At 65.5% G+C, this 26,281-nt stretch overlaps 1 protein-coding gene across 9 annotated transcripts; it reads left to right on the forward strand.

Moving 5' to 3' along the window:
* The first annotated feature begins 1,206 nt into the window (after positions 1-1,206).
* SYT7 (synaptotagmin 7) lies at positions 1,207-25,622 on the forward strand. Of its 9 annotated transcripts, XM_021555963.3 has the most exons (13): positions 1,207-1,269; positions 11,273-11,376; positions 13,458-13,537; positions 14,781-14,912; positions 15,485-15,700; positions 18,017-18,385; positions 20,149-20,274; positions 22,525-22,660; positions 23,077-23,347; positions 23,706-23,875; positions 24,285-24,399; positions 24,480-24,679; positions 25,485-25,617. In XM_021555963.3, the coding sequence occupies exons 1-13, from the start codon at positions 1,239-1,241 to the stop codon at positions 25,587-25,589; spliced, it is 2,055 nt and encodes a 684-aa protein (XP_021411638.1). In that variant the 5' UTR covers positions 1,207-1,238; the 3' UTR covers positions 25,590-25,617. The 9 variants fall into 9 exon arrangements, with proteins under 9 accessions (XP_021411638.1, XP_021411641.1, XP_021411637.1 ...); XM_021555966.3 differs by lacking the exon at positions 15,485-15,700 and having other exon boundaries at positions 25,485-25,618; XM_021555962.2 differs by lacking the exon at positions 25,485-25,617 and having other exon boundaries at positions 24,480-25,471.
* Positions 25,623-26,281: the final 659 nt, after the last annotated feature.

Consider the following 26,281-nt stretch of genomic DNA (forward strand, 5'->3'; position numbering starts at 1 on the left):
CCTTTAAAGGTCATCTGGTCTGAGTTCCATTCCACAAGGTCAGGTTGGGCTCTGCCTCTGGAGGTTCTCACTAGTCCTGGACCAGCCAGGACTGTCCCAGCCCCATTGCCCCATCCTGGGATGAGTCCTTGACCCCATCACCCCATCCTGGGATGGATCTCTGATCCCCTCACCCCAACAGAAACTGGGAGCCAGCACAGTTCCCAGTTCCAGGAGAAAATGCCCAGTCTCCACCATCTTTCCCCCTACCGTTGCCTCCATCTGTGGGCACATCCTGCATCAGCAGAGCCTCCTCCTTGGCCGCGCCCCCTCGCACCCCGGGGACGCCCAGGCCAGCGCCCCTGGAACCTGACTGGAGCAGCAGGAATTCGCCGGGAATGGCCTTTGCGCGATGGGTGGTGGTGGGGGGATAAGGGTAGCGAGCTCCGCGAAATCCACTCCGTGTTTTTCGGCGCCCGCAGCGCCCGCCGCGCCCGCAGTGCCCCGGCAGCGCCCGCCGCGCCCCGGCTCACACAAAACCCGGCCTGGATCCCGCCGGAGCGCGGCACACGGAGCCTGCGGGGGCCGACAGGGATCCCGCGCGCGGCCCCACGCGTGTGCGCGGGTACCCGGGGCGGGCTGGGCCTCCTCAGGGAATTCCATCGTGAGAACACGGGCGGGCGGCCCTGTGTGCCGCCCCTGTGCCTGCCCGCCTGTCCCTGCCCCGTGCCACTCGTGTCCCCCTCCCCACGCGGGTGAGACACGTGAATCCGGGGGGACCGCGACCCCGCAGCCGCGTTACCGGCGCCGTCAGTGCGGGCTCGCGGGGGCGTCACCGCGGGCGGTGTCACCATCCCACGCGTGTCCCCCTCTCTCCGTGCGCATCCCAGACCCCCCCCCCGCCCCCCCGCCACTCCGCTCCCTCCTCCCTTCCCGGCGGCTGCAGTTTCCAATCCCGCCAGCAGCGAGCAGCAAGTGGATGCAGGATCGCGCCGCACACGCACCCGCACACACCCGCACACGCACCCGCACACGCACCCGCACACGCGCGCACCCCGCAGCAGCGGGCGGCCAGCACGGGCTCCGCGGGGCTCCCGGCCCCCCGCCGCCGCATGCGGGCCCCCGCCGCCCCGCCGCCGCCCCCCGCCCCGCCGCCCCCTCCCGCCGCCGCCTCCGCCGCCGTCTGATGAGCCGCGGCCCCGCTGCACCGGGCAGCCGCCGCCCCGCCGCCCCGCCGCGCCCCGCCGCCGCCCGCCACCATGTACCTGCACCCGGAGGCTGCCAGCGCAGGTGAGCCCCGGGCCGCCGGGGAGGGGGGGACGGAGACACGCAGGGCGCGGGGACACGCACCGGGGGTGGCCGACCGCTCGCCGCTCCCCCGGGGATCCGCCGTGGCCGCTGCCCGCTTCCCCCCGCGCCTCCCCGGGAGTTACGGTAGTTTGGGGAGAAAGTCACCGCCGCCGCTGTCACCGCGCTGCGGAGCTGCCGGAGCCACCGACACCTCCCGCCCGGCGACACCCCAACCCCCGCGGGCAGCATCCTGCTCCCCAGCCCCCCAAAAAACACGGGGTGTGCCCCAAACCCCGTTTGGGTGCCGGCGCCCAGACAAGCACCCAGTACATCCCCCCTCTCCTCGCCCTGCAGAGCTGCTGGAGCCCCGGATCCCCCCGGGACACCCCGAACCCCAGGGGCAGCATCCCACTCCCCAGACCCCCAGCAAAGCCCCAGACCCCCGGGAGAGCCCCAAATCCCGGCATCCAGACCAGCATCCAGCGGTCAGCACATCCCTGCTCCTCACCTCCCGCCCCCTCCGTCCTTCTGGGGGTCCCCGTGCCCCGTCCTGCTGCACCTCCGGAACGACACCGGGACACGCGGGGGTGGGCGGCTGGGGAAGGGGCTTTCTCCGGCGCGGATTTGCTGAGCTCATGCTCGGAAGGCAGCAGTCGGCCCCGCACCAGGGAATCTGGGACGCTGGCGGGGACGTTTTGGGGGTGCCCGAGCCGGTGCGGAGACACAGGGATGCTGCCGGAGCGATGCGGATCGGCGGGGCCTGGCAGCTGTCCCCGGCCGTGTCCCGGGGCCCGAGGAGCGGGCAGAAGGACAGCGTGTCCTGCGGTGGCGTGGGGACGTGCCGGCGGGGACGCGGGGACAGCGGGCGCCGCCGGGGAGAGCTGCAGGTGCCAGGCCTGCGGGATCCGGCAGAATGGGGCGCGCCGGGCACCGCCACGCGCTGTCACCCGGGGCAGGTGACGGCGTCACCGCTGCCCGGGAGTTGGCAGCTCCGGCCGAGCCGCCTTCGAGGGGAACTTTGCGCCTGCCCGCAGGCTGAGCGCTCCCGCCGGCGGCGGCTCCATCCCGTGCCACCGCGACCCCGCAGGGATGCCCGGAGCGCGGCACGGCACTGCTTGGCCCAAGGTCACCCGGCGGGTGGGTGGCCGAGGGGGGACGCCAGCCTGTCCCTGCCGGGAGCAGTGTGGCAGGGCTGCCCTTCCCTGCCGGTGCCCGAGATTTGTTCCTGCCTTGTTCCCCCTCCAAACTTTGCACCTGCCCCAAATTTGTCCCCCTTGTCCCTGCCAGATGTCCCCGCCGGCGGCCAGTGGGCCACCGACGGCTGCTTGTGCCGTGTCCAGCTCTGTCTGGCAGGCTGGAAGTTCCCAGGGCAGAGCTCGGGCTGCCGGATTTGGGGGGACAGACCCCCTGTCCCCGCTTCCCAAACCCCGTGCTCCTCAGCTGCTGGGGTGCCCGTCACGTGGGAGTTTTCCCACGTCACTGGCGGCGGCTGTGCCGTGGCGCCTGGAGCCGTGGGGTGCTGGGGGTGCACACACCTGTGCAAGCACCCTGGCACTGCCTGCTTCCCTGGATGTTCCCACCTTTCCCGGATTTTCCAGACGTGGTGCTGATGGGGTGCCGGGTCTGTCCCCCACCCCGATGGAGGCTGAGGGGGTGCTGACATCTCACACCCCCGCAGGATTTGGAAAGAACCAGCCAAGCCACATCCCGGAGTGAAGCAGTGCCTTTTGTCCCCCCAGAACCCTGGCCGAGGTGGCACCAGCCTCGTCCTCCTCATCCCCTGCTCCGTGTCACCGTGCGGGGACAGTGGCTGCGGCCCCCAGCGCTGGCTGCGTTTCATGGGGGGAGAAGACGCCGGGAAATTCGGGAAACTTTGCTGCCCAGGGAAAGAGGGATCTGGGGGGTAACGTGGAGCCCAGAGGTGCTGCTGGGGCAGTCTGGTTCTGGGGTTGGAGACACTCGAGGGAATCTGGTCCTAGCTGGCAAGGGGTGTTGGGAATTGGGATCAAGCCGAGGTGCTTCCCAAAACGGCTCCTGCCAGCTGGAGGCTTTTTTGGGGAGCCGCAGGGGGCTGTGCTGCTGCGGGACCACCAAACGGTATGTCAGAAGAGCCGCGACCAAGCGCGAAGCAGAGCTTGGGGCTGCCCGCAAAGGTGCCCTCTGTGCCACAGGGACAACGTCCCCCTTGCTTTGGGAACACCGGACAGCTCCTTTCCCCTTGCCAGACTTTCCCCCATCCCTATCCCCGCTGCTGGCGCCAGCCGTCCCTTCTGGGGTGACATTCGCATCCCCGAAGCTCCATCTCAGCGCAGCGAGCAGGTGCCGGGGGCCCTGCTCCCCACGTCCCCATCTTTCCCGGCTGGAAGCGTTCCGAGCAGAGCCGCGCGGCGGCTGGAGGTGGTGAATCAATAACCAGGCAGCAGCTGCCTGTTTTCCCCCCGCACCGCCTCGGAGCGGGCGATGGAGCCCCTGGTGCTGGCGCGGCCGTGGAAGCGGCTCCCCCAGGGCTTGGGAGAAAAGCCGGCCTTCCAAGGGAGCCGGCACACGGCGAGGAGCGAGGCGGGGGCCGGCGGAGGGGCTGGAGCGGGATGAGGGAGCGTGGCGGGCGGGCAGGCAGACAAAGAGCGCAGGGATGGCAGCGCACGGGCCTCGCCGGGAGCCGGGCACCTGCTGCAGCCCCGCGTCCCGCGCGGCGCCGGCGCGGAGCGGGAGCCCCACACCCACCCGGGACCCCCATCCTGTCCGCTCTGGGGTCCCCCTCCCTGCCAGCCCCTCTGCTCCAGCCCGAGGGATGCTCCTGCCGCCCTCTCGGAACATCCCCCGCGGCCTCACCCCGGCCCTTTGTCCCCCACGGCGATTCCATCCCATTTCCCCGTGGCTGTGGGGGGTCCACGCGGATGCCGAGCCCCCCACGGTGGGGGTTCCTTGCTCCCAGCAATCGCCACCAATTCCTACCCTTTCAGCCTCCCCACGCCCGCACTGACGTGTCCCAGGACCCCCCTGAGCACGGCTGGGGCACAGCAAGGGCAGGGATTGGGGGGCTCCCCCCGGGCAGGGGGTCTGGCAGGGAGGTCTTGCTGATCCCCCCTGACTCCGAGGAGCAGGAGAGGAGCTGGAGGCGGCTTTTCCAGCGCCTGATCTCGCGGCTTTTCCGCCTGCCGAGGAAGGAGGGGGGGGAGCGGGGAATGAAGACAGATGCAGATAATATCGCTGCCACCCCCCGGCCCCCGGGGGCTCAGCTACAATATCCATTATGGATGGATCCGGCAAGGGAACGGCTCCCGGAGAGCCGCCGGAGCGCGGGCATGATGGGCAGAGCCCCAGGGTCGAGCAGGGGGACGGACCCCCCTGGCTGTGCCTGGCAGGGGGACTGGGGGACGTGTGTGGGGCCAGGCTGGGCGTGGGGAGCGGCGGGCTGGGATGCGCCAAGCGGAGCATCCCCCACCCCTGTGGGTGCCAGCGTGGCTGTGGCACGGCAGGCTCCGCGCCCGCCTGCCAGCCCCGGGTGCCCCCCCAGCGCCCCGTCCCCTCCTGGCGTCCCCGGGCCTGGCTGCAGGAGGGAGAGGGTCACCTTGGGGGGAGTTAATGAGGTTTGAAGGGAAGCGGTCGCGCCGGCGGGGACGGAGCCGGCGCGGCGGCGGAGGGACAGCGCAGCACAGCAGCCCCGCTCCCGGCCCTCCGAGGGGGGCCCCGGTTGTCCAGGGAAGGCGGGGTGATCGGTTCTTCCCCTGCGGGACACCGGTGGCTGCGGGAGGGCGATGAGTCCTGTCCCCGCTCCACCATGGATGACCATCCGTGCTGCCCCATGGATGACCCTGCCTCTGTAACCCTGGAGGATGCAACCCCGGCATCAGGCTCCCCTGGAGGATTTCCACCATCCCCACTGCCCCCCGGGCACCTTCCCTTCCCGTATCTGAGTCCCCAGTCCTCCTTCTGGGGCCTTCCTCGGCCCTTCATTCCCCTCCTCTGCCTCCTCCCTCCGAGCAGCGTTTCTCCATCTTTCCGTGTGTTCCCCTCCAAGCCTCCTCTTCCTCGCCCAGCACCACCAGCCCCCGGGTCTGAGGGCTGTGGCCGACCCTGAGCATCCCCCATCCTTGAACTCCCTGCGGGAATCCTGTCCCCACGGTGGCCTGGCTGTCACCCACGTGGAGCCCGGGTGACGTGAGTGGGGGGCGCTGCCCGGGGGCAATCAGGGAGCTGGGGAAGCCAGCGCGGGGCTCGTGGAGCTGGGATGGGCTGCGAGGAGCCTGCCCGCCCTTGTTCCCTGGGAGCCGCTGGCTCTCTGCCTTCCCTCTCTCCTGCTGTCACCCGAAGGGCTCGGGAATGATGGAGAGCCCCGGGGCGAGAGGCTAAGTGGCGACGGCGCGAGAGCTGGCAGTGCCACTCGGGATGAGAGCCCAGCCCGCTCCTCCGTGCCCGCTGCCAGAGCCAGGAGAGGATTCTGCGCCAAGGGAAGGGGGGCTGGGGTGACTCCAGGGTGGGGAGCGATGCCCAAGGGCTCATTTTGGAGCAGGGATGACGTGGAGCATCAGCCTGGCTGGGGGATGAGCAGCATCCTCTTGGGAGAAGAGATGGGGATGGGGATGGGGATGGGGATGGGGATGGGGATGGGGATGGGGATGGGGATGAATGCAAGCCGCGGGAGCAGAGGGGGTGCCAGGGTTCTGGGTGCTCCTCGGGAAGAGAGACAGGGTGGGGACCACGAGGCAGAGAAACCACACGGCTCTCCGGAAATCCTTGGCCAAAAATAGCCCAGCACCAGGGAAGGAGCGCCTTCCCTTGCCAAATTCTCCCTCCATCCCCAGCTCCCGCTTGCCATGGCCGCAGAGCGGGGACAGGTGGCATCAGGGCTGGAGGGGACACAGGAGGGTCTCATCCATGCATGGCAGCTGGCAGGGATAGGGGATGTCTGGGAGCATCTGGCTGGAGCCGTGCAGTGTTTTGGGACGGTGTTCACCTGCCCCAGCCCCCTGTGGTGGGGCCGGTGTTGGTAGGTTCTGCCGCCCGAAGCCCCCCAGGACTGGCAGCTCGGCGTGGGGGAGGCAAAGCCAGCCGGATTGACAGCTCCGGGGGATGGACAGATGGCTGGATGGAGAGGCAGATGTGTACGAGGGATGGATGGACGGATGGATGGATGGAGAGATTGATGGATGTGTTGGAGAGGGGGATGCATGGATAGACAGACAGATGGGGAGCAGACGCCCGTTCTTGCCCAGAGCACGCCTGGGGTGCTGAGCTGTGGCACCACTCCTCTCCCCCAGGGCTCATCCCAGGATCCTGCTGGGCAGCGGGATGGCCGAGGGGCTTCCAGTGATCCCTCACATCTACAGAGCCCCTGGGAGCACGTGGGCAGGTGGCACCGCCAGGCCCAGCTGGCCCAGCCCTCCAGCTCTTCCACGTGACACTCCAAGCCTGGCTCGCAGCATTCCCAAAATGCCCACTGGGTTGTTACCAGGGATGGCAGCAAAGCCCCGTCCCCCTCCCTGCCCATCCCTTCTCCCTCTCCCTGTGCCAAGGGCTTGGATTCCACGCTCCTGCTGTGCCCGCCGGGGTCCTGGCCCGCTCCCCCTCCCCGCCCCGCGCCTGGGATCCTGCACAGGAGCAAAAGCTGCAAATTCACAGCTTTTCAGCTGCATCCTAAAAATAAGAGGTTTGGGAAATATCAAGCAAATGAGTGGGAGGATGAGAAGAGGAGGAATTAATGGCCTGGCGCCAGGCAGGCAGCATCTGGGAAGCCCCGGCGTGACAAGGCGGCCACCTCGCTCGATGCCGTGTGGCCCGCCACCCCGGCAGCACGAGGGGCTGCTCCGACGCCACATTCCTGCCCTATCCCTTCCCATCCCACAGCTCCTCCCCGGCACCACCATCCCCATCCAGCCTCGGCGTCACATCCCGCTCCGGCTCCGCAGCTCACGACGACGGCGCGCCGTGGAATGTTGGAGGGGAGGGGGGTGGAGGGACGCGCTGCTCGCTTGGCACCTTCTCCCGCTGCCCTTTTCCCGGGAATGCACGCGTTTCCGCTGCCGGTTTGGCGGCTTGGCACATGGAGCCGTTTCTCCGTGTGGAGCTGTGGATGTCGGCTTTGATCACCATTTCCAGGGAGCTCAGTGGGAGCTTGGCCTGGCGGGGGGTCCCCATAGCTTTGATTTCCCCTCCCCCCCCAGGGTGCTTGGCATCCATGAATCTTGCCGCTGGAACAGGGTGAGTGGGAAGATGCTCCAGGAGATGGGGCTGCAATACTGAGCAGCTGCCAGGGAGACAGTGTCCACAAAAGCTGGGAATTTCAGGGTCTGGATCCAAAAATATGGCCCTAAGAGCCTGGACAGGGCCATCCTCACTGGGACACCTGCAGAGAGGTCGGTTCCAGACGTGCTGCCACAGGTGTGAGGCTTGTTCCAAAGCCTTTGCTCATCCAAAGCCTCTGGTACTCCATGAAGATTCCAGCCTCTCCATCCTGTGCAGGAGCTATCATTTGGGAGAGCTGGAACCATCCCTGGATGCCTCTTGCAGGGGCTTTGCCTTCCCAGCATTGTTCCAGGGCCGTGGGTTTTGGCTGGAGGTGATGGGTCTGAATCCTGGGATTGGCACAGGGAAGCAAGGAACTGGGGGGAAATGGGTGGAGCTGCCCGTGAGCGTGATGGTCTCACTGTGCCGGGCTCAAGCCATGCCTGTCCTGGAGCTGAGTGAGCACAGGGCCACCAGCACCACAGAGCCACCAAGGTGTCCGAGGCTGCTGGGGTGCACAGGGCCACCAAGACGCCAGGACCACCAAGACACACAGGAACGCTGGGATGTGCAGGCTCGCTGGGATGCACACATCTTCCAAGAAGCACAGGATCACTGGGATGCCCAGGGATGTTGGGATGTACAGGATCACTGGGATGCCCAAAGCAACCAAGACGTGCAGGACCACTGGGATGCCCAAGGACACCAAGATGTGCAGGATCACTGGGATGCCCAGGACCACCAGGATGCACAGGGATGCTGGGATATGCAGGATCACTGGGATGCCCAAAGCAACCAAGATGTGCAGGATCACTGGGATGCCCAGGACCACCAGGATGCACAGGGATGCTGGGATGTGTGGGATCACTGGGATGCCCAAGGCCACCATGATGCACAGGATCACCAGGATGCCCAGGGACACCAGGACGCTCAGGGACACTTCTGGGTGTCCCTGGGATGGGCTGTGCCACAGCTCCCACATCCACCATTCCTGCACATGCTGGAGCTGAGCAGCGTGTGGGATCCGTCGGCATTGGCAGCTCTTCCCAGCCTCGGGCGCATCTCGCCGGATCTCCGGCTCACGCGCCGCTGGAGAGGACTAATCCCTCTTGGATCTCCGCACCTCTCCTTGTGCCGGGGTCGGGTGTGAAGTGTTTCCTCACATCCACAAAGGCCAAAGCTCGCTCGTTCTCCGGAGTCAGCTAATCCCGAGCCCTCATGAGCGGCGGATAAAGGAGGATAAGCACGCGACCGCATCCCTGCCTCCCAAACCTTCCCATCTCCCGCTCCAAAGTGGGCACTGTGAAGGGTGCACGGGGTTCTCTGCTTGACCTAAATATGTCATGAAGACCCTTTCCTTGAATCCAGAACTCTCTCCGACCCTCTGCCTGCATCCAGAGCCCTCTCCCTCTGGAACGGGGACCCTTTTCCCTGGCTCACGCAGCACCGCACAAATCCCACGCTGGAGAGCTGCGGCGCTAAGGAGGCAGGTAATCCCCTCATCAATAACGGCCTGGAAAAGTGGAATTATATCCCGTCAAGTGGCATTGAAACCTGATGAAAGATCCGCAGGGATGTTCCACCCCCTTCCCAGCCTCCGCAGCATCCCCTGCTCTGCCAGCACGTGGGACGGGATTGGGACCTCGATACCTCCGAGGAGGGACGTGTGGCCTCACTGTGCCCTCGGGATGAAGCAAGACCAGCGAAAGACTGCTGGGATTTGGGACATGGCCGCAGGGACCCCATGGCCGTGGACCCTCAAGTCCCACCCAGCCGTCTCCGTGCTCCCGCCTGGATCCGCGCTGGCAGCCGCGGAGATTTATGGAGAGCGGCGGGGAAGGAGGGCCAGCGGCGGCGTAAACAAGCGTCGTGTTTTCGCCTTGTCACCCGCTCCCGGGGCTGTGTCCCGGTGCCACGCAGCTCCCCGCGTCCCCCCTGGATCCACCCGCCCCAGGGCATCCCGTGCCGCGCATCCCAACAGGCACAGGGACCCCCACACCGCGCCCAGGGGGTGGGGACGCGCCAGGAACTCCGAGCGGCTCCGAGTCTTTAATTAATCGAGCTCTAATTGCCTGGAAAACGAGTCATTTAAGTCATGCTGAGGGCGGCGCAGCCTGGGGGCTGGAATCGCTCCCCTCGCCCTGGGGACACGGCGTGATCCCACCGGGAAGGGCCGGACCCACCCCGTACGCAGGGACACCCCCTGGAGCCCCCCCAGGCAGGATCCCGCTGGTGAATCCATCAGGATCATGGGCTGACGCCGGGTTTGGGGGTGCGGTGGCACCTTGGCACGGGGAATTTGGCCCCGGGAACCGGCGCTCACTGATGTCCCTCTCCGGACGCTGCCACGGCCGTGGTGGCCTCCGCAGTGCCCACCCTTCCCTCGCCTTCTCCTTTGACTCCCTCTCTCCAGACTAATTTGAGGATGAGCTTGACCCCGCAAAGAGGATCTGTTGAAGCTCCGGGCTAAGCCAGAGCGGTCACGGTGCTCCCAAGCTGGAGCAGGGATCTCCAGGCGGCGGGGCAAGGAGAGCTCATCCCAATTCCCAGCCCGCCCAGTAAGCCCCGGTGCCGCTTGAACTGGTCGGGGTCCCACCCGAGGAGGGGCGCCCGGCGCTCTCCGGCCGTGCCGGCTGCTTCCCATTCCCCCGGCAGCTTATCCAGCCGGGGTTTATAAATGTTGGAAATTAAGGGCTGGTCCCAAATTCCCTCCTAGGCAACAGTTGCTATGTGAGTTTTATACACAGGCTCCTCGTGATCCGGGAGCGATGGAGGAGCTGCCTTTGGATGGAGAGAGCGCGGGTGCTGCAAGGGGGACCTGTCCCCAAAACCACCCCCACCGCATGCCACCCTCATCTACTCCTCTGGGAATTTTTATAAATCTCCCCTGGATGGTCACCATGCCCTTTCCTCGTCTGATTCCAGCGGGGATGTGGGAGCTCTGGGTGCCCCGGCACGTGATGGGGGCGATTCCAAAGCCCCGATCCCCCCTCCCGGTCCACTCTGACTCACCCCGGCCTCGGAGCCGCCGGGAATTTTCGTTACAATAACAAGGTCTGCGGGTGAATTAATTATTAACATTTATTGTTTAATATTTATACTGCAGCACCGCTCCCGGCGCTGCTCCGGCCTCGCCGCCTCCCACCACCAGCTGGGGCTCCCGCCACGGACAATCCCATCCCAGCGGGCACGGCGGGATGCAGAGCATCCACAGGGATGCTGTGGTGGGGGCCCTGCCTGAAGACAAAGCTGAGCCAGTTTGGGGTCCCGCTGGACCCCTCCGAGCCGCCTTGGGTTCGTATTCTCATCCCACAGCGGTCATTCCACAAGATGGGAGCACGGACATGAGTGGAAGTGCTGGATGAGGTTGATGGCTCCTTCCCATGCTTTTGGGGTCCCCAAGGTTGTCCCCAAGGCCAGGTGGGGGAGGAGTGGGTCTGCACTGCCATTTGGGATGAATCTGTGAGGGATCGGCCCACAAAGCAGGAGCCGTGGCCTTTGCCAGCCGTGCCGGCGCTCCCATGGTGCCGGTGGGGATTAAAGCTCCAGCCTGAGCTCCCGGGAAGTGCTCAGGCCAGATTCCCCCCAGGACACACTCGCCCAGAGCCCAGAAACCAAGAGGGTGGTTTCTGCCCAGAAACCGTGACGGGACACTGCAGAATGGAGTTGGAGCCTGTTGGACCACATTCCCAGTGTTTTCCCTCCCTGTACCCCGGCGCACGCCAGGAACAGCCCAGGATTTAGGTCTGACCCCCGCTTTGCGCTCTGCTCCCCCCAGGGACCCCCTCCCGCGACGTCCTCCTGGTCTCAGCCATCATCACCGTCAGCCTTAGCGTCACCATCGTCCTCTGCGGGATCTGCCAGTGGTGCCAGCGGAAAATGGTGAGTGTCCGGCTTCCCTCCCGCCTTCCCGGCATCCCGGCGTGCTCCTCCTGCCGCCGGCCAGGGGGCGATTCCCTCTTCCAGGGCAGCAGCCAAGCGGAGGCAGCTCCCCGGAGCTGCCGGCTGCAGCTTTTATTTGGGCTCTTCCGGATGTGCTAATGAAATGTTTGGGCGAAACTGTTTGTGTGGCACAAAGGGAAGTTTCCAAATATATGGATATATATTGGTGACGAGCCGGAACGAGCTGGCCCCTGTCCTGCTGGGCACGCTCCTGCCTGGAAAAGCCCTGTGGGAAGGCGGCCAGCCCGTCCCTGGCAGCGCCGGGTGCCGTGAGCCATTCCTGCCGCCCGCTGTGCATCCCTGCTTCCCTCCCTGATTCCCACCGGGGGCTTGGGACAGCGCTCCCTTCCGCCCCGCGTCCTTCCTCCTCCTCCTGCTCCTCTCCTGGGAGCAGGACATGCTCGGCCACGTTGCCTTCGCCATCGGAATCGAATCTGGGTCAAGTGCTGCGATGGCAGCGGCGCTTCCCGCCAGGGAGATGCCCACCCCCAGCCGTGGGAAGGCAGCATTCCCTTGGGAATGGGAGAGGGGGTCCGCATGGCGATGAGGCAGCGGGAGGGCGGTGGGTGGGAAGGGCCCTTCCAGGTGCCACCCAGGGGATGGGGAGAGGGAGCTGGCAGAGGAAAACGCACTGGAAAGGAAGAGGCTGGAGCTGGCAGAGGAACAAACAAGTGTGAATTGGCCGGGAAGGCGCATCCCAACCGGCCCTCGACAGCACCCGGAGCTGGAGCGGCTGTGTGGGAGCGACGGCCAAGCCTGGCCAGCCGGCTCCAGGCCGTGCCCACGCGGCCACCGCTGCCATGCCCTCACCAGCCCCGAGCCCCCACAGCCAGGATGAGTGCCGGGTTGGGGCATGATTCCCTCTGGGATGGCCTATGAGCATCCAGCGAGGTCAGGCACCTTCGTGCCTCCTGATGGGATTAGACCATGGGCATCCAAGGAGGTCCAGGTGTTCCCCTACAGCTCCTGGCAGCATCAGCCCTTGGGCATCCAAGGAGATCCAACATCCCTGCAGCTCCTGGCAGGATTAGCCAGTGTGAATCCAAGGATGTCCAGGTGTGTTTCCCTGCAGCTCCCAGCAGCATTAGCCCTTGGGCATTCAAGGAGATCCAACATCCCTGTAACTTCTGGCAGAATTAGCCCTTGGGAAACCAAGGAAGTCCAGGTGTTCCCCTGCAGCTCCTGGCAGGATTAGCCCATGGACATCCAAGTTCCAACATCCCTGCAACTCCCAGCAGGATTAGTCCACGGGCATCCAAGGAGGTCCAGGTGTTGCCCTGCAGCTCCCAACAGGATTAGCCCATGGCTGTCCAAGGACACTGTGCTGAGGGTCCAGGTGTCCCTGCAAGCCAAGGAGATGGCTCCATGTGGATATGAAGAGGCTGGGAAGAAGGAGAAAGGAGAAACATTCCCATTCCATGGGCAGGCTGGGTCAGGCCTGCCTCCTGAGATCCAGGATCAGTGGGATGGAAGGGCTGGTTCTCCACCCCATCCTGCTCCAGCAGCTGTTCCCATCCCACCTCATCCACCTGGCACTGCATGGAGCATCCTCGCTCCCAATTGTTGGATAATTGGCACTAATTGGCTCCTGCCCACCCTGGCTCAGAGCAGCGCTCGGAACCTGCCGGAGTGCCCTGATTACCAGCCCCAGTTTGGAGCCAGCTCCAGCTTCATTATCCTATGGCAGCACTTTCCTGGCACTGGGAAAGGTGAACTCAATTAATTCAGGCCCAATTAGGCTTAAAATTATCCACTCCTTCCCAGTGAGGCCATGGAATGGGATGCTGGTGGCTGTGGCCATGCTGTCCTTGGGGTGACACAGGGCATGAGCCCCCAAGGACCAAGGGATGGAGCATTTGGGAATTTTTCTGCCTGGATGGGTGGGATGGAACATGGAGATCATAAGGGAAAGGGCAAAATCCAGGTCAAACTCTCTACGTGGTGGCAGCTCCCATCTTCCACTGGGATACTGCAGGGGTCCTCTGTGACTCTCTGACCTCCCTCTCCTCTCCATTACACAGGGAAAGCGTTACAAGACTTCCCTGGAGACTGTGGGAACTCCGGATTCCAGCCGAGGCCGCAGTGAAAAGAAAACCATCAAGTAGGTGCCAGGATGGGGGGGGAGGAGAGGAAGGACAGAGGTGGCCATCCCTTCTCCCAGTGGGAGAGGGGCTCCAGGAGACTGGGAGAGCTGGTGGGTGTCTCCAGCATCCTTGATAAATCCCACTGAGCCGTGGGCATGATGGAGTCACAGGAAGAGCGGCGTGGGTATCCCCAGGGATGCTCCAGGCTTGGGTGTGTGGATTCTGAGCTCTGCCCGGCGGGGCTGGAGTGGCTCTGCATCCCACAGGCTATTCCATGGAGAACGGAGAGCCGAACTGGGGCATTCCACGGCACTGGGTAGGGAGTGAAGTGGAGGCTGGAAGCTGAGGGCGTTCTCCTGGGCATCCCAGATCCAGCACTGCCTCTCCACACCCTCTGCAGGCCTCCAGGGAGGAGGGAGCTGGACCACCGGGAGGGAGAAAGCACCTGCCTGGAATAAGCCTATGGAAAACTTCCTCTTATGTCTGGCCTGTGTGTTATCGGGGTGCAGGGACACCTGGACGGCTGCTCCCAGTCAAACAGGATGAGCTGGGAATGGAGGGGAAGGCACATCCCACCCAATGTCATGGCACAGGCAGCTTTCCCAAACTCCAGCACATTCCATAAAGCCAGGATCAACCTGGAGTTGCAGGTGGGCATTGGAGACTTTTCCAGTCTCCCAGCACCAGCGGGGAGCTGCTGAGCCCCCCAGACCCTGGCTCACAGCTCCAGTGGCTTCCCAGAGCCAGGAGATCCAGCTTCTGCTGCCAGGTTCTGCTGGCAGGAGACAGGTTTCGCAGGAAGGGATCCACAAGGGAAGGGATCCACAAGGGAAGGGATCCACAAGGGTCCCCAACACGCAGTAGTGTCATGGTTAACCGAGTGCTTCCAGGACCCGGCTGCGGAGCAGGCGAGGACACACGGACACGCGTGCCGAGGGCGCACGGACACACATTTGGGAATGCCGTGCAGGCACCGCGCTCACCGACACCTCTGTCACCATCCTTCTCTCCTTCCCAGCCGGTGGAGCCGCCCGCTCCCGTCTCTCCGCAGCTCTTCCCATCCTTCCATCCATCCTTCTGTCCGTGCCCGTGTGTGTGTGTGTGTGTGTGTTGGTGTCCGAGGGGTGGGCTCCCTGTCTCTCTCCGCAGGATCCTGGCGCTCCGGGGGCGGAGGGCTGCTTTTCCTTCTCTCTCGCAGGAATTCAGCTTCTCTCTCTTGTATTTCCCTTTTCTTTCTCCCCCGGAATCCGGCCGCTGTAGCGATCTAGACAGAGACTTTTGGAATAACAATGACAACACAGTGCAGCAGAAATGGAGCTCCTACCCTCCCAAGGAGTTTATCCTAAACATTTCTCCTTACGCTCCGTACGGTGATCCGCGCCTTTCCCTCAAGTGAGTCTCTCCTTACCGAGTTTGCTCCGTGTAGTGAGTATATGGGCAGCACCCACTCGCCTTCCTCCTCCTCTTCCTTCCCCTTTCCCTCCTCCTTCTCCTCCTCCTCTTGCTCCCGGGCTCCCCGCACGCCACCCCATGGGCCGTCCCATGGAGACGAGCAACCCCTCCTTCCCGCATTCCCGGGGCCGGCCGGGATCTCCCTCCAGGACGGGGTTGCGCGTTGGGGGCACCCCCTCGGTGCGGGGACGGGTCCCCCCGGGGCTGGGCTGCCGGCGAGCGGGACCCTCCTTCCCGACCCCTCTCCCTCCTCCGCCCTTTCTCTTGGATGTTTTGCCGAGGCCCCCGCGCACCCCGCGGCCAGGACCCCCTTTTTTTTTTTTTTTTTTGCAGTGCTGATGTCTCTCTTTCTCTCTCTGTCTGTCTGTCCGTCTCTTGTCCGTCTGCCCCCTCCGGCTCTGTCGCCCTCCCCTCATTCCCTGACGGCTCCCCACGTTTTCCACGTCCACCCGTGTGTCCGTCCGGCTCCCTTCGTGTCTTTCTGGGGGGGTCCGGCGGCCGGCCCGGCCCAGTGGCTCTCTGTTATCAGGGGCCAAATTGACGGCGTCGGCCGCCGCCGGGCTGTCCGGGGACCGCGACGGCCGGCCCGGGGACAAGCAGCGGCTCGGCGAGGATGGAATGAGGAGCAGCCTGTCCGCCCACAGCGAGCCCGGAGCTGGAAAGGCGGCACGGGGCCGCTGGCACACGGTGCAGAGCCACTTGGCCGCAGGGAAGCTCAGCCTGTCCAAGTGAGTGAGCACGGCACGGTCCGGCACGGCACGGCCGCAGCCACAGCCGGCTGGGCGGGCCCGGCCGCCCGCTCCCCGCTGCGGATGCGCTGGGATGGGGGCCACCGACAGGTCCCCGGGGCCACCAGCAGGTCCCCAGGACCACCGTGCCGAGGGAGAGGAGGCGTTTCCCGTTCTCCCAGCGGTATTTTGGCTCAGGGGCAGCAGAGGAGGCAGCCGGGCGGGAGCAGCGCCTTTTGGTGCTGTCCCCAGTGCTGAGGGCTGCCCTGCCCAATCCCGGTGGGAAGCGGCTCAGCAGTCCCGGCTCGGCTTCTCAGGGCAGGCAGCGTCACCTCGGTGGTGTCCCAAAGGCAGGAGGTGCTGTCCCATGCTCCCATCGCTCAGGGACAATCAGGGACAGGGTGTGGCATCTTCCCTCCGTGCGCTCCCTTGGCCCCCGGCACAGCCACCGGACCCGGCGCCGGCACCACCACCTGATGCCGAGAAAAGTTGGGGAAATTCCGATCAGATTTGGGGAAAATCCGAGCTCTGCCAGGCTCTGCGGGGCTCCAGGCCGGGTGGGGGTCTCGGCGAGACCTTTCACTGCTGGCAGCGCCGTAGCTCCGGCGGGGGATGACGGCGGTGTGCCGGCTGTGGGCTCTGCTCGGCGCTCCCGGTCTCTGCTCCGGTTCTCCGCGCTGGGATGTGCCAGCCGGGGGGGTCCCGGCAGCAGCGCCGGCGCTCCGGGACAGCTCGGTGACACCGCCCGTTCGGCGTGAGGCCGCTGCGCTCCAGTCGGGCACTGGGAAGCAGGAGGGAGAGGCGAGGAAAAGCGGGAGCGGCGCAGCCTTCAGCCGTTCCCCCGCTGGGAGTCCGGACAGACGGATGGGATGGAGCAAGGCGGCAAGGGCAGGGTTACGGGGACGTGGCGGAGCGCCCTGTTTCACCCGGTTTTCCAGCATCCTCCTGGCGCAGCGCCGCCGGGATTGGAGTGTCCCGGGGGTCCAGGCCGAGGTCTGGCTGTGCCGGTGCCAGGGATCCATCCGGGCACGGGCAGGGCGCGGTGCCGCCTGGCACGGCGCTGGAGGAGCTCGCGCCTCCAGCTGGCGCGGGGCCGACAGGAGCCAGATTTAGTTTCCTGTGACTGAGAGGTTGTAAATTGAACTAATTTAGGATTCGATAGGAAAACGAAAGGAGGTCGGCGGCAGTGCGGAGTGGGGGGGCGGCAGCGTCCGGGCAGTGCCTTCGGTCCCGACTGTGGGGCTCCGTCCATCCTAGCTCTCCGCTCCTCTCCACTCCCTTCACTCCTCTCTCTCTTTCTCCCACCTTTCGCTCTTTCTTCACCTCCTTTTTTTTTTGTTGTTTTTTTTTTTTTGAGCTGTCTATCCCTCCCTGCTCCTTCTCTGTCCCCGCTGCTGGCATTGCACGATGGCACAGCTTCGCCCCGCGCTCCCAGCCGGCAGCGCCGAGACGGGAACAGGGTCGGGGGCTGCTGCTCAAGGCCACTCCTCGGTGCCAGGCGGTGGTCCCGGGAGGAATTTCCTCCCCTGATCTCGTGGCCACGAGCTTCCCAGGCTGCCGTGGGCAATCCGGCGCGGCTGCATGGGCTGTGCCACGCATGTGCTGCATGGCCAGCGCCGCTTCCTTGGGGCATCCCGCTGCTCTCTCCGCTCCGCCGCCCACACGAAGCCCGTCCGCCCCGGGCCGGGCTGCTCCACTCTCCGTGTCCCACCAGAGCTGCGTCCGTATCCCCCCAATCCCATGATCTCCCACCCCGGTTGGAGCCTGGCTTGGCCCTGGGGTCGCCTCGCTGGAATGTCACCACCACGGGGGTTCGGCCCCCGCCGCGGCGCTGCGGGGTTCCCCCCTTCCCGCAGCGTCCAGCACGGAGGGGATGGGACGCCGAGCCCCCGCGGCGCCGCTGCTGGGTGCTGGGCTGGACTGGGAGGGACTGGGGCGCTGGGATGGGCTGGCTGGCAGCACGTCAGCGGGCGCCAGGGGATTTGCCTCACGCAGCAGCCTAATTATCCCGCAGAGCAGGTCGGCCGGCGTGCTGGGCAGGCGCTGGCGGAGCGGCGGCCGCGGGAGCGGGTGGGCATCCGGCCCCGGCGAGCCCCCGGGAGGCAGGATGGTGGCGGCCCGAGCCCCCCGTGCCGCCGGCAGGGCCGAGCCGCGGGCGAGAGGCGGAGGATCCGGGCGCTGCCCCCGCTGGCTCCCGCCGGAGCGCTCCCTGCGCTGGGGCATCTTCTCTCTAACTCTCTTCTTTTCCTTCCTCCAATTTTGCCCCTTCACCTTCTTCTCCTTTCTCTCCTCTCCTCTACCCTTCCTCTCCCTAAGTTTCGAGGACTCCACCCTGTCCACAGCCACTACCCTTGAGTATATCCCCACCTCAGCAGGCGATCCCAAATTCCAGAGGCCCCGCACGCTCGTGCGCCAGCAAAGTCTGCAGCAGCCCCTGAGCCAGCACCAGCGCGCCAACCACAGCCAGCCCACCACCAGCCAGAGCCTGGGCCACCTCCAGGCCCACAGCGGCTCCTCCGCCGCCGCCGCCAATTCCCGGGGCTCCCGCGGCGGCCCGGCGCGCCAGGGCACCGCCGCCGGCTCCAAGCAACGGATGGCCGGGGGCAGGAGCCGCTCCAACCCCGGCAGCTGGGACCACGTGGTGGGGCAAATCCGCAACCGCGGCTTGGACATGAAGTCCTTCCTGTAAGTGTGCGTTCGCCATCACTGCCCTCTGCATTCTCCTCTCCACCCCCCTCCATTCCTCCCTCCGTCCCTTCCCCTCCTTTGCTCTCTCTGCACCCATCACTCTCCATCACCCTCTCATGTGATCTATCCTTCTGCTCCTTTGCTCTCTCCACCCCTCTCTCCATCGCTCTCCTCCGCTCCCTTGCTCTCTCCATTCCCTCTCCATTCCCCTCTACTCTGTTCTATCCCTCTGCTTAACCCTCTCTAGAAGCTCCTCTCCATTCATCTCTCCTCTGCTCCTTCCTTCTGCTCATTCCTCTCTCCATCCCTCTCTCCTCTGCTCCTTTACATGCCCCGGTGCAGCCGCTCATCTGTCACCCCCCTGGGGACAGGTTGCCCATGGCCTGCAGGAAGGTCCGTGTCCCCCCGGCTCACGGGGGGCTCAGGGAAGGGGCTCATGCACTTCCCCAGTGTGCTTTGCCACGGCCCTGGCCATCCCCTTCCACCCCCAGGGACGGCCACCAGCGAGGTCCCCAGGGAGTGACTGTCCCAAGCTGTCACAGTGAGGATGGCAGAGTCTCCCATATCGGGGTGACCGTGAGTTGGGTCCCGATATCATTTCCAGCCAGAGGAGCTGCGGGATCTTTAATCCGCCTTAACCCCATCTCCTCCATCAGCGCTGGGTTTGCAGCATCAAACCCCGGGGACTAATCCGAGTCCCGTGTTGTCACCGTATCTCGGCACATGACATTGTCCCTCCTCTGCAGAGCCGGGCCCCCCGGCTTCATCTTCCCTTGGATTCTCCAGCTCCTCCCTGGCCGCTGTTTGCCCCCTGGCACTCTGGAAAAAGGAATGCTGAGGTCCCAGCCTTGCTTTCTGCAGCCTGGTGACACTTGGAGAGGGATGCAGGACTGACCCTTCCCCTCCATGAGTTGACGCAGCACTTCTTGCACCAGGATTAGATGACACACACAAATTTGGGTGCCCATCCCACCCCCTCCTGCTCTGGTGAGAGGGTTGAACCTTCCTCCAGGCACCCTGGTGCACTGCCCACAATCCCCTCTCCGCTCTACCCTCTCCCAGGTCTCTCCCAGCTCCATTTCCCAGCTTCCCAGTGTGGAGCTGCGGCTCACCAGCCATCCCGAGGGTCACGTTCTCCCTGTTTACCCAGCGCCGGGGCTGGTTCCAGCCTGACTTGGCGGAGAGGGAGCAGCCGCAGAGCCCAGACGTGCCGAGTCAGCGCCGCTTCCCAGCGGAGGAGCTGCTGTCATTTCCCACCGCCTTTTTCCCCATCCATCGATTTTTCTTTCACTCTTTCACCCTGTTCACCCTCCCCGGCGCCGCGGCGTAAACGCAGTTACAGACCCGGGCAGGACCCGGAGAGGGCGAATAGCCTGGCCATGGCACCGCCAACCCCTTCCTCCATGGAATGATGCTGGCACCTCACTGCTGTCACGCTCTCCCTCATTCCCAGCCCCTCCAGGCATCTTTCCCCCCCTTAATCAGGATTTTGGCATCCTCCCTGCCCGGACCGGTGGAGGAGAGGGACAGCGCGGGTATCCACGCCTGGCGGGCTCCCTGGAGCCGGCGCCTTTCTCCCCGCAGCCCCGTGCGCCCATTCCGGCCGCCGTCACCTCGCAGGAGCCGGCGGGGACAGCCGGGGTCCCCTCGCCGCCGGGGGTCCGCGGGACGCCGCCGGCTCCTGCCGGTTCCCCGCCTGACGCTGTGTTCTCCTCTCTCTTTCTCTCTTTCTCCCGCTGCCGGCGGGGCCGCCCGGGCAGGGAAGGCCGGATGGTGGTGCTATCCCTGGTTTTGGGACTCTCAGAGCAAGATGACTTTGCCAATATTCCCGACCTGCAACCCGCTGGGACGCAGCCGAACCAGGCGAACGCTCAGGGGGACAAGAGGTATGAGCGAGGACGAGGCCAGTCCCGCAGGAGGAGGAGACGAGGGCCTCACCCAGGGTGGAGGAGGAGGAGGAGGAGGAGGCTGGCCTCGTGGAGCGCGAAGGTTGGAGCGGCACAGGGTGGCCCCAGCGGGCACCGGGACGTCTGAGCTCTCCCCGGCAGCGGCACCCGCGGTTCTGCCTCTGGAGCAGCGGCACCGAGAGGACCCCCATCCCTTCCTCCTCCCTCCTCCCTCCCCTCCTGCCCCTTCCGGCCCTGGCTGCATGCGGGGAGGGGGGGCGGGGGGACACGCTCAGGGACAGGGGGACACGGGGGGTACCCCCCAAGTGATGCCGCATGGGCTGAGCCGCGTTCCATCCCGACACGCTGCTGCCGCCTCCATCCCGGCGGGATGGGCAGCTCCCCTGGGGATCCGGGGACACCGCTGCGGTGGCAGGGGGGCAGAGCGAGCGCCACAGGCCGGGAGGATGTGGTACCCCCCGTTCTCCAGCGCGGCACAGCCCCTCGCCTCCGGCTGCTCCCCGCATTCCCGGCGCGCCGCAGGCTCGGCAGCGCATCCAGCCCGGGCACCGGCGCCCGGCCGCGGCCACCGGCGCTGGCTGGCAGAGGCAGAGGGTCCGTGCGCCGCCGGGAGCGGGTGTTCATCCCCTCCGGAGAGGGGAGGAGGTGTGAAGCAAGCCGGCGGGCGCTGCCTCCCCGTGTGCTCGGCGTGCGGATGAACTGGCACCGTTCTCGCCCGCCGGCTATTTTTACCCTGCTCCGCTTGGTTTCGCTCCATCTTTTTAGCACTTCCCTCCCTGGCGTCGCGCTGCGCAGCCGGTCCCCGCCGGGAGCACCGGCAGCCCGTGCCGGCCGCCGGCTGCCCCGTGCCGCGGGGACGGGGACGTGGGACACGGCGGGTGGGTGGCTGTGCCGCAAGACCCCGCTGCCCGCTTGCCTCAGCTCCCTGCTCCGAAACCCCATCCCAGCACATGCATGGCATTCCCCACCTCCATCCCTCCCGCTCCTCGTCCCCTGGACTCCGCAGGACGTGGCGGGATCAGCCGGCGGAGGGGCCGCGCTCCGGCAGCCTCGGCTCTCTCCCGGCCCCCGACGCTGCCGACCACCCGCTCTTCTTCCTCAAAACATCTCCTCCATCCCTGTTTCGCAGCTTCTTCCTTCCAGCCTGTCCCCGGCGGCTCCAGCCCGGCTCCTCGGCGTGTCTCCTGTCCCGGCGACTCCGTCTGTCCGTCCACCCGCCCCGCTCCTCTCTCCCATTCCCTCCCGGCAGGCCGGCGCTGGACGACGCTGCTCCTCCTTTCTTTTGCTCTCTCCCGCTCTCTTTCCCGCTATCCGTGACCTCCGCCGGTATTCCCGGCTCCACCGGCGCCTTCTCGCTCAGCGGCCCCACCGCCGGCTCCTTCACCTTCATTTTCCCTGGTTTTAACCTAATTTTGCCTCCCCAGCTTTCTCGGCCTCTCTGGTCCTTTCTGGGTGCCATCCCGTGTGTGCGTGTGGGTGTCCCCATCGCCTCACCATGTCCCTTCCCTGTGTGTCTGCGTGTGCTTGGCGTGGTGGCGTGTGTCCGTGGCATGTTGTGGCTTCCCGTGTGTCCCTGCACCTCTCGGTCCATCTGGTGGTTTGTCACCATGTCCCAGCTCAGACAGGAGCTGTGGCAGGAGGGTGAGAGCATCCCAGGCTACCTGTCCCCTCCGCCACGTGCCTGTGTCCCGTTGTCCCCGTGCCTCGTGGCAGTGTGGCCTCGGTGCATTCCCGCCTGCCTCCATCACTGCTCTGTCCGTCTGCCTCCCACCGCTCCTGGCTGCCCACCCTGCCCGGCACAGTGCCCGGGAGCCACCGCGTGTGGGGACAGCCAGGACAGCGATCCCAGGGGTGTCTCAGGCACAGGAAGTGGGGCAGGGGACAGCGAGCCCATGTGGAGCACTCCGGTGCCCACTTGGATAAGAGGATGTTGGTGTGTGAGGAGCAGCCAGAGCCGCGGGTGATGTGGGGACCATGCTGTCCCTGCCATCGCCGTGGGATGTGGCCAGGGGGACCTGCTGCCGTGCCCTAAAGGTGCCAGGCCACCAGCTGGCTCTGGGATCAGGGCCGGGATGCTGGCGGGCTGCAGCCACCGCGTGTCCCGGCGGCGTCCGTCATGCGCTGGCACAGCCCAGGCTCAGTCTCCGCTGGCAGAGGGCGCCCGGGAAGCCCCTCGCTGTCTCGCCCTCGGCTCCCGGCCCCTCTCCTCCAAGGCCTTTCTTCCTGCAGGTTACCGGCCGGTGGGAAGGCTGGGAATGCGGCACCGGCACCGGGACAGCCGCCGCTCGATGAGTCCGACCGCAAGACGGAGCCGCACTCCTCCGTCTCCGACCTGGTCAACTCCCTGACCAGCGAGATGCTCATGGTGGGTGGGTGGGTGGGTTGTGCTGGGTTTGGGGGTCTCCACGCTCGGTATCCAACCCTCCCAGCTCTTCCCTGCGCCATCCGCAAGCGCTCCGGCACGTCCCTGCCCGCTGTGCCAAGTCCCCGTCGGCTGAGCCGACGCGCCGCGGACGAGTCCCCCAGGCTGGCACGAGGGAGCGAGCGGTGCTGGACACGTGAGGGATGCGCTGTCAGGAGGAATTTGGCTAATTGGAGCTCCCGTTCCGCGGGACGAGTGGCGCCGAGCCAGGAGCCGTCGGAAGCGGTGGGGGCAGCAGGAAGCCGGGGAGAGGCTGATGTCCCCTGACAGCTGGCGGGGCTGGGGTCTGGGGGACGGGGGCCGGGTCCCCGCCAGTCCCCGTCTGTGCGCTCATCCCCCTCCTCTTCCCCCTCCCACAGCTCTCCCCGGGCTCCGAGGATGACGAGGGCCACGAAGGCGTCAGCCGGGAGAACCTGGGCCGCATCCAGTTCAGCGTCGGCTACAACTTCCAGGAGTCCACCCTGACCGTGAAGATCATGAAGGCGCAGGAGCTGCCAGCCAAGGACTTCAGCGGCACCAGCGACCCCTTTGTCAAGATCTACCTGCTCCCCGACAAGAAGCACAAGCTGGAGACCAAGGTCAAGAGGAAGAACCTCAACCCACACTGGAATGAGACTTTCCTCTTCGAAGGTATGGATTGGGATGGGCTGGAGGGGATCAGGGTGGGAGCAGAGCCTCGTGGGAGCCTCCTGGGCTCAGCTCAGCTCAAGCCACCAGAATGGTGGCTGGTGGTGATGCGATGGGTTGGCCAAGCCACCGAGGCCAGGCTGGATGTGCATCCCATAAAGGGGATGTAGGGGAAGGTTTGGAAGGTTCTGTGCCCCCATGGGTGGGTGCAGATGTGGGAATTAATGTGGCAGCAGCTCCTTGTGCCGTGGGCTGATCCCCATCCTCTGCCTGGTGCCAGGGTCTTGCCACCAGGACAGGAAGGGTGGAGCAGTCCTGGAACTGCTCCTCATCTCCTTTGGCTTTTCCATCTCTGTCACAGGGTTCCCCTACGAGAAGGTGGTGCAGCGGGTGCTGTACCTCCAGGTCCTGGACTACGACCGCTTCAGCCGCAATGATCCCATTGGAGAGGTGTCCATCCCGCTCAACAAGGTGGACCTGACCCAGATGCAGACCTTCTGGAAGGACCTGAAGCCCTGCAGTGATGGCAGCGTAAGGCCCTGGACCCCCCCTTCCCCCTGGGGAGGGGACGTGACTCCCTGTCCCTGCAGTGTCCCAAAAGGACCACACCCCATCCCAACAGGAACATTTTCTACTTCAACATCTGACAGAGATTTCTCTCTTCCCAAATTTTATATTAAGTAGCCCAAAGTCTCATTTTGGGTCAAATCAAACTGTTTCAGGTAGACCTAAAATGAAAGTTTTTTTCCTGCTCCTGCCTCCAGCAAGACCAGAAAATGTCCCACTGGGGGTGGCCCCATTTCCTCCTGCTCTGATTTTCTGTGCTTTCCCAAAGCCCACTCTTGGGCTGCTCTGGAGGGGGGTCCCATGCCAGCACCCTGCTCCCACAGAGGAGGTCTGGGGGCCATGGGTGTCCTCAGGGAACATGTGTGTCCCACAGGGAAGCCGCGGGGAGCTGCTGCTGTCGCTGTGCTACAATCCCTCAGCCAATTCTATCGTGGTGAACATCATCAAGGCACGGAACCTCAAAGCCATGGACATCGGGGGCACCTCAGGTACGGCACTGGCTGGCCCCGATCCCAGGTGGCATTCCCTGGCTCCTATCTGGGGCTGAGAACGGCTCCTCTCCCGCCAGATCCCTACGTGAAGGTGTGGCTGATGTACAAGGACAAGCGGGTGGAGAAGAAGAAGACGGTGGTGATGAAGAGGTGCCTGAACCCCGTCTTCAACGAGTCCTTCGCCTTCGACATCCCCACGGAGCGGCTGCGCGAGACCACCATCGTCATCACCGTCATGGACAAGGACAGGCTGAGCCGCAATGACGTTATCGGCAAGGTGGGTGACACGTCTGAGGGACACCCAGGTGGGAACTGGGGACAGCCAGGCCCAGGGCTGCCGGCGCCCGGTGCCATCTCCAGTGTGGAGTGTGGTGTGGGCCCCTTGCGTTGGGTGTCATGGCCATAGAGGGATGGAGCTCTCCCAGAAAGGCAGGGATGGAGGGATGGAACATGGGGAGCCACACAGGGATGGATCCCAGCCCCTGGGATTACTCCCGCAGAATTAGCCATTAAATCACCCAGCTCATCGTTAGCACAGTGATGACAAACCAGCGCCATAATCTCCGCCCATGTTCCCCAAACGCCGCGCTGGGGTCGGGAAAACACAGCAGTTGGGATAAATCCATTAAATAAATCCCTGGATCATCGCCGCGGGCTGCCGGGCAGGGGCGGAGGTGGCGGCGTCCCCATTGTGGGCACATCCAAGAACTCAATTCCAGGGATGGACAGGCAGTGGCCATGATATCCCACTCTCCGTTAAAACCCCGCCCGCTGCCTGAGGCTCGCTAATCACTTTTGATCGCATAATTAGCAGCGAGCTCTGCTCCATCCCAGCTCTCCGGCGATGATCCGCGGAGCCGGCGCGGTGGCACCGGCTCCCCGAGGTGGCAGCAGCAGCAGCGAGAGCTGGCACACGCGCTTTTCCGCGGTGCCATATGGAAAATCGAGGGATAAAAATAGCCCAGATCCGTGCCGAGCCCGGAAAAGCGGGGCTGGAGCAGTTTGGGGGTGAAGGCATCAGCGCCGGGCAGCGGGATGGGGATGGAGAGGCCGTGGCGGCTCCAGGGATGCGTTTCCCGCAGATTTACCTGTCCTGGAAGAGCGGTCCCGGCGAGGTGAAGCACTGGAAGGACATGATCGCCCGCCCGCGGCAGGCGGTGGCACAGTGGCACCAGCTGAAGGCCTGAGCGCTCCCGGACCGCGGGCTCGGGGTCCCCTTCCCCAGCTCCCAACCCCTTCCCGTGGCGCTCCCGGCCAGGGACCGGCGGGACAGCGGCCTGGCTCGCGGGAACCCTGCGGCAGGACGGGGACGGAGCCCCCCGAGACCCCGGGGTCGCCTGTCCCTGGGGTGCGGGGGGTTGCGGAGCCGCCCCCAGCCCCGGCAGAGGAGGTGCCAGATGTCCCCCCATCCCTATTCCCACCACCGGGCAGGACTTCTGCGAGTGCTTCCAGCCCCGGAGCCCCTCGGCCCCTCCCCGGCCTCGCCCCCCCCCTCATTTCAGGAGGTCAGGCTGCGGGTGCAAGAGGGACCCTCCTCCCTCCCCTTTCAGCTCCATAGAACCTCCCGGAGCCGCCAGCGGAGCCACGGAGCCCCCCTGCCCCGCCTCCTCCCCCCGCGCCCCCCTCGAGTCACCCGGGGCGGGCGGGGGACACCGAGGGGAGGGGACAGCCCCTTTTCCTGGGATCGGAAGCCATGACACAGTTCCTTATCCAAAGCGGGCTCCTTCGTGCACTGCCTTCAGCCGGGTTCGATGCTTTACCTCCGTCTGGGGTTTCGGCGGGAGCGGGGGTCCCAAAGCCGCCCCGGGGACCCCGGTCCTGCTCTCCCCAGCCCAGCTCGGGCTGGAAGGGGCCCCTCGGGGGAATGCGGAGCTCCGCA

The sequence above is a fragment of the Lonchura striata genome, chromosome 6, assembly GCF_046129695.1.
Source record: "Lonchura striata isolate bLonStr1 chromosome 6, bLonStr1.mat, whole genome shotgun sequence".
NCBI lineage: Eukaryota > Metazoa > Chordata > Aves > Passeriformes > Estrildidae > Lonchura > Lonchura striata.

Coding starts and splice junctions, on each gene's coding strand:
- SYT7 (XM_021555962.2), top strand. CDS start 1,239: ATGTACCTGCACCCGGAGGCTGCCAGCGCAG. Junction 11,377..13,457: donor AGTGGTGCCAGCGGAAAATG/GTGAGTGTCCGG, acceptor TCCATTACACAG/GGAAAGCGTTACAAGACTTC. Junction 23,876..24,284: donor AGCCCTGCAGTGATGGCAGC/GTAAGGCCCTGG, acceptor TGTGTCCCACAG/GGAAGCCGCGGGGAGCTGCT.